A 19,560-nucleotide genomic window follows, 5' to 3' on the forward strand; every position below is an offset into this window, starting at 1 on the left:
CTTTACATTTTTTCCAACAATTTTCTTGATCTTTTGATGCTCCAGATCTTTTGTAGCTTGGTAAAATAGTTACTTGGTAGTTTATTGGTAGACACTAAATAATTAAATTTGACTAAAATTGTCATTTTTATTATATTATCTTGACCTAACCATAAAGCAATTGACATATTTCCAATTGTTTAGATCTGTCTTTATTTGTATGAGAAGTGCTTTGTAAACTGTGTTCATGAAGTTTCTGGGTTTGTCTTGGGTCTGCAGTTACTTTAAATGGAATTTTTTTCTTTCTATCTCTTGCCTTTGGGCTTTGTTGTTCATATATATGTATATGTATATATATGCTAATGATTTATGTGGACTTATATATTACATCCTACTACTTTGCTGAAGTTTTTATTTGTTTCAAGCAGTTTTTTAGATGATTTTCTAAGTAAACCATCATATAATCTGCAAATAGTGAAAGTTTTGCTTCCTCATTACCAATTCTAATTCCTTCAATTTCTTTTCCCTCTCTTACTGCTAAAGTTAACATTTCTAATACTATATTGAATAGTAAGGGTAATAACAAGCATCCTTGTTTCTTCCCGGATTTTACTGGAAATGTTCTTAGTTTATCCCCTTTACATGTAATATTGTTGATGTTTTTAGACAGATACTGCTTATTATTTTGAGGAAAACTCCACTTATTCCTATACTCTCTACTATTTTTAATAGGAATGGATGTTGTATTTTTGTCAAAAGCTTTTTCAGCCATCTATTGAGATAATCATATGATTTCTGTTTGTTTTACTATTGGTAAGTTCAATTATGTTGAGCATTTTCCTGAAATTGAATCATTCCTGCCTACCTAGTATAAATCCTACCTGATCATGGTGAATTACCCTAATAATAATTTGCTGTGTAATCTCCTAAAATTTTATGTAAGATTTTTGTATCAATGTTCATTAGGAAGATTGTTCTATAATTTTCTTTTTTCTCTTTTTTTTTCTCTTCCTGGTTTAGGCATCAGCACCATATTGTTATCATAAAAGGGATTTGGTAGAACTCTTTCTTCTCCTATTTTTAAAAATAGTTTATGTAGAATAGGAATTAATTGTTCTTTAAATGTTTTATAGAATTCACTGGAATTCAGTGAACCTGGAGACTTTTCTTGGGAAGATTTATTTCTTCCATTTCTTTTTCTGAAATAGGGTTAAGTATTTTATTTCCTCTTCTGTGAATTTTGGTTTGTATTTTTTGTAAATATTGATCCACTGGCATACAGTTAGGCAAAATAGTTCTAAATTACCTCTTTAATTTTCTCTTCATTGATGGTGAGTTTACCCTTTCCATTTTTTATACTGGTAATCTGGTATTATTCTTTCTTTTTTAAATCAGATTAAGCAAAGGTTTATCTATTTTACTGATTTTTTTTCATAAAACCAACTCAGCTTTATTTAGATCAATGGTTTTCTTGCTTTCAATTTTATTAATCTCTTTTGATTTTCAGAATTTCTAATTTGACATTTAATTGGGGATCTTTGTTTTCTTTCTAGTTTTTTTTTCTTGTTGCATACCCAATTCATTGATCTCCTCTTTATTTTATTCATTTAAGCATTTAGAAAAATATAATATTTCCCCCAAATACTGTTATGGCTGCACCTCATAAATTCTGATATGAGGTTTCATTGTTATAATTTTCTTGGATAAAATGAATGATTATTTCTATGATTTGTTGATTGATCTACTTGTACTTTAAAATTGTTATTTACTTTCAATTAATTTTTGGTTTAGCTTTCCATGGTCCTTTATTACAGGTAATTTTTATTTTTATGATCTGAAATGTATACATTTACTATTTCTGCCCTTCTGCATTTGATTATAAGGTTTTTAAAGCCCTAATATATGATATAGGTGCCATATGCTGCAGAGAGAAAAAAAGGTCTCCATTTAATTTTCTCCAGAGATCTACCACATCTAAGTTTTCTAAGATTTTATTTTCTAAGATTGTATTCACTTTCTTAACTTCCTACTTTATTTTGTGGTTAGATTTATCTAATTTTGAGAGAGCAAGGTTGAGGTCCCCCACTATTATAATCTTCTCTGTGTCTCCTTGTAATTCATTCAGTTTCTCCTGTAAGAATTTGAACGCTGAACCACTAGGTACATATATATGTATATACATACATATATATGTTTAATAATGACATAGTTTCATTGTCTATGGTGCCTTTTAAGAAGATGTAGTTTCCTTTCATATCCCTTTTAATGAAATCTATTTTTGCTTTTACCTTACCTGAGGTCAGGATTGCTAACCCCGATTTTTATATTTCTGCTTAAGCATAATATATTTTGCTACAGCCTTTTATCTTTACCCTGTGGGAGTCTCGTTGCTTCAAATGTGTTTCTTGTAAACCTTACATTGTAGAAATCTGGTTTTTAATCCATTCTGCTATCCACTTCTGTTTTATAGGATAATTCATCCCATTCACATTTACAGTTAAGATTACTAATTCTTTATTTCCCTCAATACTATCTTTCCCCATTTATTCTTCTCTTTCCTTTCCCCAACTCTTACTCACTGTTCTGATCCCTTTCCTCCTTAATTTTATTTTTAAATTTTAACTTCAAGTTTACTTTCACTTATAACGTTGCCTTCCCTTTTATCAGTCCCTTCTTCCCTTTTTTACCCCTTTCTCCTCCTACTACCCAGTCAAATCTATTGAATAGGATTTATTCACATCCTTCTTTCTTTCCCTCTACTATAATAGATCTTTGTGCCTCTTCACCTGGTATTACTTATCCACTAATGCCTAGCATTCTTCTAGCATAGTTCTTCTTTTTATGTTCTTATTGTTTTAACCCTGTCTTGTATTTACATCCCTTTTGTCAAAATATACTCTTTTTATCTGACTTATAGAAATACTATTCTCAAAGTTGATTAACTGATTACTTGAATGATTGATAAGTAGTATTGCCTCATAGTCACTAAATACTTTTGTCTCATTAGAAATACTTCTTAAGAGTCATGAAACGTATCAAATTATATATCTATATCTTACTCCCTTTTCAAGAACCCTCCACAGACTCACAATCATCATGAGCCACTTCATCATGCAAAGTCATTTATATGCCCTCCAAGCAAACTCACTCCAAATGCAGCCAAAGCATCAAATAAAGCAAAATCTCTTCAAGATGTTTTTGTGTCCAGTCCTTCTAAGACTCTCTTCCTCCAACCATAGCCCCAAAAAGCCCTTCCCAACCAAAGTATTGGTTATACTCTCTCCCACTGTCCCTTTAGCCCCCCAAAATGGTACATAAATCCTTGTTAACTAAAGTGTGATTTAAAATGAGATCACTTCCTAATCTCTTTATGTACAACCCTTTTAAGTATGCTCTCACCTTGAGCCACTAATTGTACTGCAAATCTCTAATTATCTAGTAAAGTCACTTCTGATTTAATTTTGTATAGAGGCCCTAAGTATTCTAAGTAGTGAAGGTCTCTCTTAAGAACTTTACAACTCAGAACCAGAAAAACACTGTACACCCTCACAGTAACATGGGGGTGATGATCAACCTTGATGGATTCACTCATTTCATCAGTGCAACAATCAGGGACAATTTGGGGCTGAATACCATCTGTATCCAGATAAAGAACTGTGGAGTTTGAACAAAGTCCAAGGACTATTTCCTTCAATTTAGGGAAAAAACTGATATCCTATTGTCTGATCTTGTTATCTCTTATACTCTATGTTTCTTCCTTAAGGATATGATTTCTGTCTCATCACATTCAATTTGGATCAATGTATAATATGGAAACAATGTAAAGACTGACAGCTTGCCTCCTGTGGGAGTGTGGGAGGAGGAGGGAAGTAAGATTAGGGGAAAAATTGTAAAACTCAAAATAAATAAAATTTTTAATAAAAAAAGTTTACAACTGAGACACTGGCACAGGACCACTCAGAATAGAATACCCTCATCAGAGAAAGTCTGAGCTCTATTATAGAATTAAAGGAGCTCAAAAGAAAAGTGAGACAAGTTTAAAGTAAACACTCTAGCTTTTCACCTGGACTATTTGTGCATGACCTGAGCAGTCTGAGTTCATATTGATCTGATCAGCCATAGTCAGACACATTGTAATTTGTCTCAAACATAGGGTTGTCATTTTGGTCTTCCAAGTGGTATCTTCCCTTGTAGGGTTATATAAAATTTAATGCTCTTGACTAGCATTTGTGTATCCCCCCCCTTTACTATTTAACATTTTATGTATCTCTTGAGACTTGTATTCAAAAAACAAACTCTCTGTTCAGTTCTGGGCTTTTTAATCAGGAAATTTTGCAAGTCCTCTATTTCAAAGAACATCCATCTTTTCCCCTGACCAAATATGCTAAATTTTGCAGGGTAGTAAATTCTTGGTTATATCCAAGGTCTTTTGCCCTCTCAAATATTGTATTCTAAGCCCTCTGATCCTTTAATGCAAATATAATTTGATTGTGTTTCCTTTGTGTTTACATTGTTTCTTTTTGTCTGCTTGCAATGTTTTCTCCTTTATTTGAGAGTTCCAGAATTTGGCTATGATAGTTCTTGGAGTTTTTATCCTTGGGGTTTTCTGGAGGTGATCTGTGTAGTCTTTCAAAGACTATGTTGTCTTCTTGATCTAGCATATTGGAACAGTTTTCCATGATTAGCCTCCTGAAGGATATTTTATAGGCTCTTTTTTGATCTAGGGTTTCTGGTAGACCAATAATTTGTGAATTTTCTTCCCCTGGATCTATTTTCTGGGTCATTTGTTTTTCCTAAAAGATATTTTACATTTTCTTCAATTTTTTTCAGCCTTTTGATTTTTTTGATGGAATAGTAGTGTCTCATAGATTCATGTTTCTATTTGTTCAATTCTAATGGGGGGGGGGGGTATTTTCCTCAGTTAGCTTTTGTGTTTCCTTTTCCAGTTGGTTAATTTTACATTTTGTTGCATTCCCTTTCCAGTTGAACAATTTGAGTCTTAGATGAGTTTCATTCTTTTTCTAGTTGGTTATTTTTACTTCTAAAGGAGTTGATTTCTTTGCTCAATTTTTCATAATTTTCCTTCCTGGCTCTCATCTCTTTCTTTCTTTCATCTTTCTTCTTCCTTGCTTCTTTGTTTTTTAAATTCTTTTTTAAGTTCTATGAGGTTTAGAATTTAAGTCCAATTTATAGACTACTTTAAGACTTCCCATGTAGGTAATCTGTCACTGCTTTCAACTTCTGAGATGGCATTTCTCTATCTGCATAGTAGCTTTCTATGGTTAGCACTTAGTTTTATGCTCTTTTTTATTATTGAGCTTAGTTCCTGGAATATAGGAAGTATAGTCCTGAGCTTTTTGTTGCAGGGGTTGGTGTCTGATCCCTGCCTTATTGATGGTCAAGGTGGTGCCTACACAGCCCAGCCAATAAGTAGATTTGTTTCCTCCTTTATGTCTAGGTTTTGTCCATGCAGTGGTTTGATCCCAACCCAGTCCAGTCTTTTGCCCTAGTGTTCAGACTTTGGGAATGGGACCTTCCGTGCTGGTTTGCTACCTAGCTGCTGGGACCTATGCTGTTGTCTATCTGCCAGAACCTGGACTAAACTGTGGCTAAAAGCCTCTGCTGGTTTTCCTGCTCTCCAGCCTAGCTGGGCTTTACTTTCTCTTTTCTCCTGAAGAGACAGCCCTTCCCTGAAGATTCACCATAATGTCCACAGTTGAAAACTTGTTTTAATCCTTTTCTTTGGTGGGATCTGTGACTTTAACGTCTGTATAGGTTTCATTGTTTGCATTTTGCTTTTTTTTGGGAGGGGGAAGTTAAATGATACTTTCTTGGAGAAAGGTGAACTATTCCATTGGTAAACCTTGTGGAGTTCTCATTTTTCATTTAGCAGCTTCTAAACTTATCATTTTGTCAAACCAATTCTGATGCTTGCAAGTGTTCTGACCCAGATGAGTAAATACAAACCTTTACATAAAATCTCTGAAAGTTGTCCACTCCCTTTCTACTCCTCTCAGCTTTTTCTCCAAGTTAGCAACAAACTGTTCTCACTTAGAAATACATTCTAATCTGTTGACATTAAGTCATCTGGTAGCTGTCTTGCCCTGGAGTGACCACTTTTGCTGAATGCATATGTTTAACTTGAAAAAGATAAATCCATGATCGGTCCAACAAATCTGACACACATCACCTTTATCAGTCTCACATCCTGTCTGTCTCTCCTTAACAATGTCATAGCTTATTAAATGTCAGTGTTTGCTGGGAGGGTGCTTCCACAAAGTTTTACTGCAGTCACAAGACACATAAGTCTTCAAGTACTAAGTGACCATTGTTGTTGATGTTTCTGACTGCATTTTTGCCAAGGACTCTGACTTTAAAATCACCAAAATCAGGGGCAGCTAGGTAGCATAGTGGATAAAGCACCAGCCCTGGAATCAGGAGGACCTCAGACACTTAATCTGGCCTCAGACACTGAATAATTACCTATCAAGTCACTTACTTGCAATAAATAAATAAAGTCACCCAAAATTACAAGCCTGTCACAACTTTCTAATTCAACGATCGTTACTTTAGAAATTTATGATGGGGGTTGGCTGGGTGGCACAGTGGATAGAGCACTGGCCCTGGAGTCAGAAGTACCCGAGTTCAAATCCAGCCTCAGACACTTAATAATTACCTAGCTGTGTGGCCCTGGGCAAGCCACTTAACGCCAATGCCTTGCAAAAAAAAAAAAAAAGAAAAGAAACATGCTGAAATATGTCTACCTCTCAATAGGAAGCATGGAATTTTTAATATGGCCAGTGCATTTATCCATTTACTTTGATTTTATTTGTTAATAAACAAAGAGAATTCTAATGAGAATAGGAGACTGGAGAGAGGAAGCAGTATAAATCAAGAGTGATACTAAAAAAGAACATCAAACCACTGGTGAGGAGGAATAGGATGAAATCAAGTTCAGGGAAATCAGGACAGATAGAAAGGAAAAATACAAACAGAGGAGAGATAAAACAGAGAGTAATAAAGAGTTAAATTACAAGTGTGAATGTGAATAGAATGAACTCTCCCATAAAATGAAAGTAGATAGCAGAGTAACAACCAAAAATCCTACAATACAGAGCTTAAAAGAAACACATTTAAAGAAGATACACACAGAGTTAAGGTAAAAGGATAGAGCAAGGGGCAGCTAGGTGGCACTAGGGGTGGCTAGGTGGTGCAGTAGATAGAGCACCAGCCTTGGAGTCAGGAGTACCTGGGTTCAAATCTGACCTCAGACACTTAACTTAATGATTACCTAGCCATGTGGCCTTGGGCAAGCCACTTAACCCCACTGCCTTGAAAAATCTAAAAAAAGGGATAGAGCAGAATTTATCTTGCTTTAACTGAAGTGAAAAAAAAGCAACTGGGGTAAGCACTCCTTATCTCAGATAAAGCAAAAGCAAAAATAGATCTCATTAAAAGGGATAAAGAAGGAAATTACATCTTGCTAAAAGTTATCATAGACAATGAAGTACTATCAATTCTAAACTAATATGCACCAAGTGATATAGCATCTAAAAGCTAAAGAAGTCAAATGAGTTAAAGGAAGACCTAGACAACAAAATTGTACTAATGGGGGACCTCAACCACCAACTCTCAAAATTAGAGGTGAATAAAACTTTAGAAAAGTTAGATATGATGAATCTCTGGAGAAAATTGAATGGGAATAAAAAGGAATATGCCTTTTCTCAGTGGAACATGGCACCTACACAATAGTTGACTCTGTATTAGGGCATTAAAAACCTCACAATCAAATACAGAAAGGCAGATATATTAACTGCATCCTTTTCAGATCATGATTCAATAAAAATCATATGTAACAAAGGTCCATGGAAAGATGACTAAAAATAAATTGGAAACTATCTAATTTTAAAGAATGAGATGGGGGCAGGTAGATGGCGCAGTTGATAGAGCACTGGCGTCAGGAGGACCTGAGTTCAAATCTGACCTCAAACACTTAACAATTCCCTAGTTGTGTGATCTTGGGCAAGTCATTTAACTCCATTGCCTTGCAAAACACAAACAAATAAAAGTAGATCAAAAAACAAACCATAAAAATAAATAATTTCCTTTCAAGACAATGACATAATGAGATAACCCACCCAAACTTGTGGGATACAGTCAAGTAGTTATTAGGAGATATTTTAAATCTCTAAAAAATGGAACATCAATAGACTATTTTTAAAAGAAAAAATTTCCATCTACTTCTCTTGACTAGTGATTTAAATTGTAATTTAACTTATCAAATCATAGATTCAAAGATATAAAGTCAGAGATTATTTGATCCAGTTGATTTTTACAGATAGCCAAACAAGTGTTCAGGTTTTTTATTTATGTTTATTGAAATGGATATAGTTTCCTTTGCCTAAGAAACCTTTTGCTCATTCTAAGATTTCATACAAGGAGATTTTCAGTATGCTGACATATTTCTACCTCACAGATCAAACATTTTCAGATACTGGGTGAACTGCTTTTCTTCATAACTTCAGGGGAAGGGAAGCTGTGCAGCCATATATGCCAAGTAATTTTTTTTAATAAAGACTAAGTAAGAAATAGACTTATTCTAAATATGAATACAACTAAAAACATATACTAAACTGACACTTAGAATTCATTCTAAAACAGTTTTCAACACAATTTAAAAGAATGAAATTTAAAAACACTAAACTCAAACTTTACTCATTCAATAATTTTATTTAAAGAACAATTTTCAAAAGGTGCAGTTAAAATCAAAGTAATATGTAAACTTCTTGATGAGAATAACTGTTTCCTTTAAATATTATAAGCAATGTTCAAATATTATGTTTACATTAGTCATGAAACAAAAATTGAAATTCTTTAACTTAGTTTATTAACTAAATATCACAGTATAAACTAATAAAACAATAGGTGAAGTTCTTGCCAATAAGCATTGGAAGTACATAATTCAATCCAAAAGGCCTTTCTAGTATTCTATTTAGATAGACATTCTCAGAAGTGTGAACTATTTATGTAGCAATCAGCTACCTTTCCACATTATAAAAATATTAAGACAATAGACATGGATTTGATTTAACTCATATCTCTAGACAAAATATTAACTTATATATATATATATATTTTTTTTTTCAAAGAGATATTTTCCTTACCTTTTCCATTTTGCCTTGAAATATACCAAGACAAACTGAGGAACGAAGTGATAAAAACTAATACAGTTGTCACAGTTCCATTTCGGAGCCTCATCTCATTTCACCATCACAACTGTTCATATGTTTTTGATGATGACAACTAGTACTATTTCTTACTGTTTTGAAGGCAATGTATCCCAGTACTAGGGGTTCCAGGCCAATAACAAGAGATGAGAGAGGTTCATTTCAAGAGTCCTCCAAAACAAATCCAGCTGGAACACCATTCAAAATGATCACCCAACTACTTCTTAATGGTCTTCATATAACTGAAAGTTGGTTCATAGGCTTCCTCTTCCTATTCAGAAAGAAAATATATTCAGTGATATAGCAATTACTAATTATTATTAAGACTATACTTTTAAAAATTGGTTACTATTATTCACCTTATTTATTCCTTAAGGGTTATTTGCATATTTGTGTGTCTGTGTGTATACACATATAAGCACATATGTCTGTATGTTTGGGCATATGTATTATGGAAAGACAGTCAGACAAACAGGTTGCCTTTTTTCTAAGGCTGGAGTTCACCAGAGATCCATTAATTTTTTTCTTAAATATTCTGCTAAATATTTTCATGTGTATTTTGTTTAAAAATAAATGTATTTTTCCCATATCCCATGTATTCTATTTTTATGCATTTATAAAACATTCTGAAAAAAAGTCCAGAGGCTTCAACCAGATGTCCAAAGAGGTTCATCACATCTTTATGGGCTGATATTCCTGATATTCTAGCTCCAAATAAGTCAACAAATGTTAGCCTGCCTAACATGCACCTGGCTCACTGATCAGTGAATAGGCTAGCAGATAGCAAAAAATTCCAGAGAAAGAAAAAAGGAGACAGAAAAATGAGACCGTGTTTTATTTATATCTGTAATAAATGCATATTAATATCTTTGCTTTTTTATATCACCTTTATTGTTTAATAAATCCTTGTCCCTCCCAAGGAGCTATCCTTTATTAAAAAATAAAAATGGAAAAATTTATCAAAACTTGCCAACCAGTCAAATAGATGAAAAGGTATGTACAGGGAGAAAGGGGAAGGAGACATAGAATGAGTTAAGATATTTCACATAAAAGAGTCAAGAAAAAGCTTTTACAATGGAGTGGAAGGGGGGGAAGGTGAGGAAGGATGAGTGAGCCTTCATTCACATCCTAAGTGGCTCAGACAGGAAATAACAAATACACTAAACAGGATATAGAACAGGGAGGAAAGGAATAGGAGAAAGGGGACAGGGGAAGAGGAGGGAGGAGTGTGGTGATAGGAGAGAGAAGATCATGGGAGAGAGTAGTCAGATACAAGAAACTTTTGAGAAGGGACAGGGTGAAGAGAGACTAGAATAAATGAGAGTAGAGAGGAATAGAATGGAGGGAAATACAGTTAACAATAGCAACTGTGGGAAAAAATATTGAAATAACTTCTCTGATAGACTAATGGTAAAGAATGCAACCCATCCCAAAGACAAAGTCAATGATATCTGATCACAGACTGAAGTACACTTTTTCCTCTAACTTTATTTATCTTGAGGTTTCTTGATCTTTGTGGGAGGAGAGGAATTATGTTTACTTTCACAGTAAGATTATTGTAGTAACGTAAAAATAAATAAATCATGAAAGATTAAAAAAAACTTGCCAACCAATCAAATAAATCTGAAATTTATATGCAGTGTTGCTCATTCACAGTTCCCTTACCTTTCATCTAATCTTAGCCAATATGAATTCAAAGTGTCCATCTATAACTGAAAAGCTAAGAATTTTAATCTTTCCTCTGACATAATTTTATTTAACCTGTCTCCTGGTTTTTCCCACTCATTAAAATCTAAAGAATAATATTATTAAATATTTGTATAGGATTAAAATGTTTTTAAGTGCAACTTAAGCATATGAACAATTTGTTTTTTTTTCCCTTAAATGTTAGCATTGATCACCCTAAAATAACAAGATTTTTCCCTATTCCTGGCTTAACCTTCACCTTCCCAGTAACTTAGACATTTTTAAGAGAATAAGTGGGGATATTAGTCAAGATTAATGAAAATTCTGGGAACTGATAGAAGAGAGGGTGAATGAAGGGAGGTGATGGACAGAAGTAAAATAAACTTTAAGGAGAACAAGATAAAAAAGAGAGAAAAGTAAAAAGAACAAATAGAATGGAGAAAAATACACAGTAATCATAACTGTGAATGAATAAAGTCACCCATAAAATGTAAGCAGATAGCAAAAATGGATTAAAAATCAGATTCCTACAATATGCTGTTCACAAGAAACACCCTTGAAACAGAGACAAGCAGAGTAAAAATAAGGGGATGGAGTATAATCTATGAAATAGTTTCAGCTGAGGCAAGCAAAATAAAAGCAAGGGATAGCAATCATGATCACAGACAAAGCAAAAGCAAAAATAGATCTAATTAAAAGAGATAAGCAGGGAAACTACATTTTCCTAAAGATACCATAGACAATGAAGTAATATCAATATTACATACATCTTCACTAAATGATGGAATAACATTCAAATTCTTAAAAGAAAAAGTCAAATGAGAGAAAGAGGGAAATAGACGGTAAATTATATAAAAGAAAACAAACTTGTGGGGAACCTCAACTTGCCCTTCTCAGAATTAAATAAAATTAAAAAAATAAACAAAAAAGAAATGAAAAGAAATGAAAAGAATCTTGGAAAAGTTAGCTATGGTAGAACTCTGGAAAGAGAAAGGAGTATACCTTTTTTGTCAACAGTAAAGAAGACCTACTCAAAAACTGACCAAGTTTTAGGCATCAAAGCCTCACAACCAAATGCGAAAAAATTAAATGTATTTTTTATACTATAATGCATTAAAAAATATCCAACTAAGGACTAAGAATTAAGAATTAATTGGAATTAAATAATCTGATACTAAAGATAAGTAGATCAAAGAACAAATCATAGGAATAATCAATAATTTTGTTAATAAAAATGATAATAAGGGGCGGCTAGGTGGCGTCGTGGATAAAGCACCGGCCTTGGAGTCAGGAGTACCTGGGTTCAAATCCGGTCTCAGACACTTAATAATTACCTAGCTGTGTGGCCTTGGGCAAGCCACTTAACCCCGTTTGCCTTGCCAAAAACCTAAAAAAAAGAAAAATGATAATAAGACAAACATACCTAAATTTTTGAGATGCATTCAAAGTAGTACTCGGGGAAATGTGTATCTTTAAAGACTTACATTAATAAAATGGAAAAAGAAAGCAGATCAATGATTTGGGCATGAAATTAAAAAAATTTTTAAATTAAAAAAATAAACACCAAATTGAAAATACTAAAAATCAAAGACATGAATAAAAATAAATAATACTAAGAGCTGGTTTTATGAAAAAAAAAATAATACAGTTAAATCATTGGTTAATTTGATTTAAAAAAGAGGAAAACTAAATTACAAATATCAAAATTTTAAAGGATGAATTTATCAAACCAATGAAGATGAAATTAAATCAAATGTTAGGGGCTATATTTCCCAATTACATGCCTAATTCTAGGTTAAGTGAAAGTGAAAATCTTGCTTATTTTAGAATGATCACTGCTAGCATTTAAGATAAAAAACAAACAAAAATTGTTCAGTGAAATGCATGAATATGTACTAAAATACAAACTGCCTAGATCAACAGAACACAAAACAGAATAATTAAATAACACTACCTTAGGAAAAAAAGAACAATGAACTCCCTAAGAAAAAAATCCCCAGGAACAAAGGAATTCATAAATTAATTTTATCAAACATTTTAAAAACAATTAATTCTAATAAATATAAACTTTCTGGAAAATTAGGCAAAGGAAGGAGTCCTACCAAATTCCTTTTATGACTCAAATATTTCAGCTTCTGCGATATTATTAGAATTAGAATGGTCTAAGGCCATCAGTAAGAATAATGGGTAGCATAGTAGTAGAGCTGCCCAATAAAATCAGGAGTAAAGCAAATTTTGGCATCTTGTTTATTGTCATAATAAGAAATTGAAAGAATTTCAATGTGCAATAAGGAAACCAAACTATCATTTTTTCCAGACGAGAAAATGGTATGCTTGGAAAATCCTAGAGAAGCTGCTAAAAAGCTAATTAAAAATAATTAACAACTTCAGAGAAGTTGCAGGATCCAAAAAAAACTGCGTATAAATCATTACCATTTCTATATATTAGCAACAAAGTCCAGCAGCAAGAGTTAGAAAGAGAAATTCCATTGCAAATAATGTAGGTAACATAAAACATTTGCCAAGATAAACCCAGTAATTATATGAAGATAAATACAAAATATTTTTCACATGAATAAAATCAAATTGAATCAGAAGAAAATTAATTTCTCATGAGTAGGTTAAATCAACATAATAAAATGACAATTCTACCTAAAATATTTTACTTAATTCAATACCACACAAGCTTATTTAAAAAATTTTATAGAGATAGGGAAAGAAAACGAAGAAAATTCATTTGAAAGAACAAGATTTGATGAATAGCAAGGGAATCAAGGAAGAAAAATGTGAAGGAAGGTAGCCTAGCCATACCACATCTCAAAATGTATTAAAAAGTGGTAATCATCAAAACAGTCAGGTATCGTCTAAGAATTAACATGGTGGATCAGTTGAAAAGTTTGGGCATGTGATACACAATAATAAATAACCATAGGAATCTTGTGTTTGAAAAAAATGCAAAGGCCAAATCTTCTGGAACAAGAACTCACTATTTAACAAATTAGGAGAGCATAGATTTTATCTGTTATTGATTAGAGAAAAGCAAATTAAAACAAAACTTTAATATATCATATCATATCTATCAGACTGGTTAAAATGACAGTAGGGGGAAAAGGACAAAGGGGAGATATAGAAAAATAGGAACATTAATACACTGTTGGTTGAACTGTGAACCGATTCAACCCCAAATTTGGAGAGCAATCTGAAACTATGCCCAAGGTCAACAAAACCGTTTAGACCTCTATTAGGTCTGCATGATCAGGGAAAAAAAAGGAAAAGATACTATATGTTCTAAAATATTTATGGTGGTTCTCTTTGTGGTGGCAAAGAACTGGAAATTGAGGTGGTGCCCATCAACTGGGAATGGTTGAATAAGCTGAGGTATACAATTATGATGGCTCATACTATGTTATAAGAAATGATAAGCTGCTTCTCAGCAATATAGTGATCAAAGACAATTCTTTTTTTAGGTTTTTGGCAAGGCAAACGGGGTTAAGTGGCTTGCCCAAGGCCACACGGCTAGGTAATTATAAGTGTCTGAGACCGGATTTGAACCCAGGTACTCCTGACTCCAGGGCCGGTGCTTTATCCACTACGCCACCTAGCCGCCCCAATCAAAGACAATTCTAAAAGACTTGTGATGGAAAATGCCATAAAACTCTAGAGAAAGAACCAAGTCAGAATGCAGAACAAAGAATATTATTTATCTCTTGTGATTTTCCCCTTTTCTTCCAATTCTTCTTTCACAACATGACTAATGTGGAAATGTGTTTAATAATATTGTACATCCATAACCTATATCAGATTACTTGCTATCTTGGGGAAGGGGAAGGGGAAGGGGAAGGGGAAGGGAAGAAAGGGAGAAAATTTTTTTAAATGAAGGAAGAAAATTACCTTTACATTTAATTGGAAAAAAATACTATTAATATTTTTTAAAAATAAACTATGAACTGGTCAATTTTAGAAAAACATGAAGACTTGAATGCAATAATGAAAAGTGAAGTGAGCAGAACCAAGAGAACATTGTACACTTAAAAGTGACATTGTTCAAAAATAAATTCTTAATAGAATTATAAAGAACCTATGAAGGAAGATGTTATACACCTCCAGAGAAAGAACTGGTAAATAGTACATACGATATGGTTTTACATATATATCTATAAAGATCCATCAAATGGTAGTCATTTTTAGTGAGGGAAGAGAAAGGAAGGAAGAGATTTAGAACTTAAAATGTAACTCTCAAAATGAATTAAATTTTTAAAAATGTTATTAATAGTTTAAAAAAGTAAAAGTTGGTCAGAAAGTTAAATAAGTTAATGGAGAAAATGGCAATAAACCATACAAATGAGGAAACTCAACTTTCCCTCTTATAACCAGATAAACCTAAACATAATAAACAACAAAGGGCATGTCTAAAATTTTAGAAAATTTATGCGATAGCTCTCTACAGAATACTGAATAAGAATTGAAAGGAGTGTAACTTTTCTCAATTATACATGGATTCCTTCACAAAAACCAACCATGTATTAGGGCATAAAAATCTCAGAAATAAATGCAAAAAAGCAGAAACACTTAATGCACCTTTTCCAGGTTACCAGAAAATCACAATAAAATCAGCAATTAAAAATCCCATTCAATAAAGAGCAATCGAAGCACAGATTAAAAATTAACTGAAGACTAATGTAATCCTAAAGAAGTGGACAAAGAACAAATCAAAGAATAACAATTTATTAAAGAAAATGACATAATACAACATACCAAAATCTGTGAGATACACAGAGAAAGATTTTTATCCCTAAACATGAATAAAAGAAAACAGATCAATAAATAGGAGTTGCAAATAAAAAAAAAATCTACAAAAAAGAACAAATTAAAAAAGTCTCAAAAACCAAATTAGAAATCTATAAAATCGGGGCAGCTAGGTGGCGCAGTGGATAAAGCAGCGGCCCTGGAGTCAGAAGTACCTGGGTTCAAATCGGGTCTCAGACACATAATAATTACCTAGCTGTGTGGCCTTGGGCAAGCCACTTAACCCCATTTGCCTTGCAAAAAAAACCTAAAAAAAATCTATAAAATCAAAGAAGAGATTAATGAAATTCAAAGTTAAAAAAAATCAAACTAATAAACTGATCTGATTTTTTTAAAAATTAGAAAACAAATTACCAGTTTCAAAAATGAAAAGGGTAAATGCACAATTAATGAAGATGACATTAAAGCATTTATTAGGATATTTTGCCCAACAATATGCCAAGAAAATTGATAATCTAAATGAAATGAATGAATAATTACAAAAATATAAAATGCCCAGATTAACAGAAGAGGAATTGGAACACTAACCTATCTTAGAAGAAAAACTGTGCAAGTTATAACTGAACTCTCAATGGGAAAACTACTGGATCAGATTGATTTACAAATGAGTTCTATCAAACATTTAAAGAATTCCAATATTATACAAACTGGGAAAAATAAGTAATAAGGAATCCTATGAAATTTCTTTCATAACACAAATATGGTTTTGATACCTAAAACAAGTATCAAAAACAGAGAAAGAAAAAACTGCAGATCAATTTTTCTAGTAATTAGTAATGCAAAAATTTTAAATAAAACACTAGCAAGGAGACTATAATGTCACAAAGAACATATTCTAAGATCAGGTTAAATTTACATCAGAAACAAAGGATTAGTTCAATTAGTAAAACTATAAGTATAACTGATCATATTAAGAACATAAAAACATAAATCATATAATTATATTAATAGAAGCAGAAAAAGTTTGCTTTATGCTTTTGCTTTTCAGAAAAAAGTTTTTGAATGCCTGAACAAAATTACAGCACCTATTCCTATTTAAAACACCATATAGAGATGGCTAGGTGGTGCAGTGGCTCTGGAGTCAGGAGTACGAGTTCAAATCTGCTTCAGACACTCGATAACTGCCTAGCTGTGTGACCATGGGCAAGTCACTTAACCTCATTTGCCTTGCAAAAAAAAAAACCCAACACTATATAGTCTAGAAATAAATGGTTTTTTCTTAAAATAAGTCAAAAAATGATGTCAAATATCTATTTAAAATCAGGCATTTTGTCCTCAGAGTCATGAAAATCAGATTATGTTGAACACAACTGATCAACAACAAAAAACATCAAACATTATCTGAAACAGTAATAAAATAGAAGTCTTTCAAGTGAGATCAAGGATGAAGCAAGGATGTCCATTATCACATTATTACTGTTCAAAATTGCATTTAAAATGTATATGTATATCTCTATATATAAACCCACCAAAATCTAGCAGAAAGAGATAGAAAAAGAACTTCCATTTAAAATACCTGTAGTATAAAACACTTGGAAGTCTACCTACTAAGGTATACAGAGGAATTATATAATAATAGCAAAAAACTCATAAAAACATAGATTTAAACAATTAAAAAATTAATTGTTCAAGTGTAGGACCAACCCAATATAAGAAAAATGATAATACTATCAAAATTAATTTATTGGGGGCGGCTAGGTTGCACAGTGAATAGAGCACTGGCCCTGGAGTCAGGAGTATCTGAGTTCAAATCCGATCTCAGTCACTTGATAATTACCTAGCTGTGTGGCCTTGGGCAAGCCACTTAACCCCATTTGCCTTGCAAAAACTAAAAAAAAAAACCAAAAAAACCACACAATTAATTTATTTAGTCAATGCTATATCAGTCAAGCTTCCAAAGAAATATTTTATAGATCAAGGAAAAAACTTTAATCCATCTGAAAGCACAAAAGGTTAAGAATATCAAAGGAATCAATGAAAAAGTAAGTGAAGGAAATCATCTTAGCAGTTCCAGATCTCAAACTATTGGACAAAGAAGTAATCATTAATCAGGTTCCAGATAAGAAATGTAGTGGGGTTGATCAATGGAATAGATTAAGTACACATACAGAAGTGAATAACCATAGTAATTTAGTTGTTCAATAAATTCAAACAACCAAGCTTTGAAACAAAAACTGCTGGGAAAGTCAGTCTGATAGAATCTATGTATGGACAAATCAGTATCTCACTGTATTAAAAAAAACTCAAAATGTCTAAATAAAAGGTGATATCATAAGCAAATTAGGGGATGGAAAAATTACAGAACTATTATTGATAAGGGAAGAGTTCAGAGGCAAGCTAGAGATAGAATATCACAGAAGGTAAAATGGAATTTTTATTACATATTGCAAAAGATTTTGCACAAAAACAATGTAGCCAAGATGAGAAGGAAAGCAGAAAACTGGGGGAGGGGAGCATTTCTTACAATTTTCTCTGACAAAGATCTCATTTATCAAATAAATGTGTGTGTGTGTGTGTGTGTGTGTGTGTGTGTGTGTGTGTGTGTGTGTGTATGGAACTTAACCAAATTTATAAAAATAAAAGCCATTCCCTAATTGATAAAGGAGTAAAGCATATGAACAGGCATCTATCAAGAAAATACTAGAGTAGAGAAATGCAAATTAAAACAACTCTGAAGAACCACTTACACCCATAAGAAAAGGAAAATGATAAATGCTGAAGGAGAGATGGAAAAATGGGTATATTAATACACTGCTTGGAGTTGCAAACTGATCCAACCATTCTGGAGAACAATTTGGAGCTATATCCAAAAGACTATCAAATTGTGCATAACATTTTTGACCCAGTAAACTGACCCAAAAATAACACTATCAGTACCTCAAAGAGAGCAAATAAAAAGGAAAAGTATCCTTACTAATTGTATAAAAATGTTTAAAGAACTTCTTTGTGGGGTAGTAAAATAGGAAATAGAAGATATCCATCAACTGAGAAATGGTTGAATATACCTAAGTATATAAATGTGATAGATTATTATTATAAGAAATGGGGTATGGGGTGATTTATATGAACTGATACAAAATAAAATAAGCAAAACCAGGAGTTGTACATAGTACACAGTAACAGCAACATTGTAATGATGAATAAATGTGAAAAACATAGCTACTCTGATCAAGACAATTTCTTTTTTTAATTTATTTTTATTAAAGATATTATTTGTTTCACAATTTTCCCATCTTACTTACTTCCCCCCCACTGAAAGCAATCTGCCAGTCTTTACTTTGTTTCCATGTTGTACACTGATCCAAATTGAGTGTGATGAGAGAGAAATCATATCCTTAAGGAAGAGACAAAAAGTCTAAGAAATAACAAGATACGGCAATAAGATAGCTTCCCCCCCCCCTAAATTAGAGGGAATAGTCCTTGAACTTTGTTCAAACTCCATGGCTCTTTCTCTGTATACAGATGGCACTCTCCTTTGCAGACAGCCCAAAATTGTGCCTGATTGTTGCACTGATGGAATGAGCGAGTCCTTCAAGGTTGATCATCACTCCCATGTTGCTGTTAGGATGTACAGTGTTTTTCTGGTTCTGCTCGTCTCACTCAGCATCAGTTCATGCAAATCCTTCCAGGCTTCCCTGAAATCTCATCCCTCCTGGTTTCTAATAGAACAACAGTGTTCCATGACATACATATACCACAGTTTGCTAAGCCATTACCCAAATGAAGGACATTTACTTGATTTCCAATTCTTTGCCACCACAAACAGGGCTGCTATGAATATTTTTGTACAAGTGATGTTTTTACCCTTTTTCATGATCTCTTCAGGGTACATACCCAGTAGTAGTATTGCTGGGTCAAAGGG

At 32.8% G+C, this 19,560-nt stretch overlaps 1 protein-coding gene across 2 annotated transcripts in view; it reads right to left on the minus strand.

The window, feature by feature from the left end:
- The window catches only part of MGAT4A (alpha-1,3-mannosyl-glycoprotein 4-beta-N-acetylglucosaminyltransferase A), a 139,150-nt gene that overhangs the window by 111,125 nt on the left and 8,465 nt on the right, over positions 1-19,560 (minus strand). For both annotated transcript variants that reach the window (XM_074213742.1, XM_074213741.1), the window contains exon 2: positions 9,144-9,477. In XM_074213742.1, coding sequence (XP_074069843.1) covers positions 9,144-9,237 — 94 coding nt within the window. In that variant the 5' untranslated portion in view covers positions 9,238-9,477. The remainder of the gene's footprint in view (positions 1-9,143; positions 9,478-19,560) is intronic.

This window comes from Macrotis lagotis, chromosome 1, assembly GCF_037893015.1.
Source record: "Macrotis lagotis isolate mMagLag1 chromosome 1, bilby.v1.9.chrom.fasta, whole genome shotgun sequence".
NCBI lineage: Eukaryota > Metazoa > Chordata > Mammalia > Peramelemorphia > Peramelidae > Macrotis > Macrotis lagotis.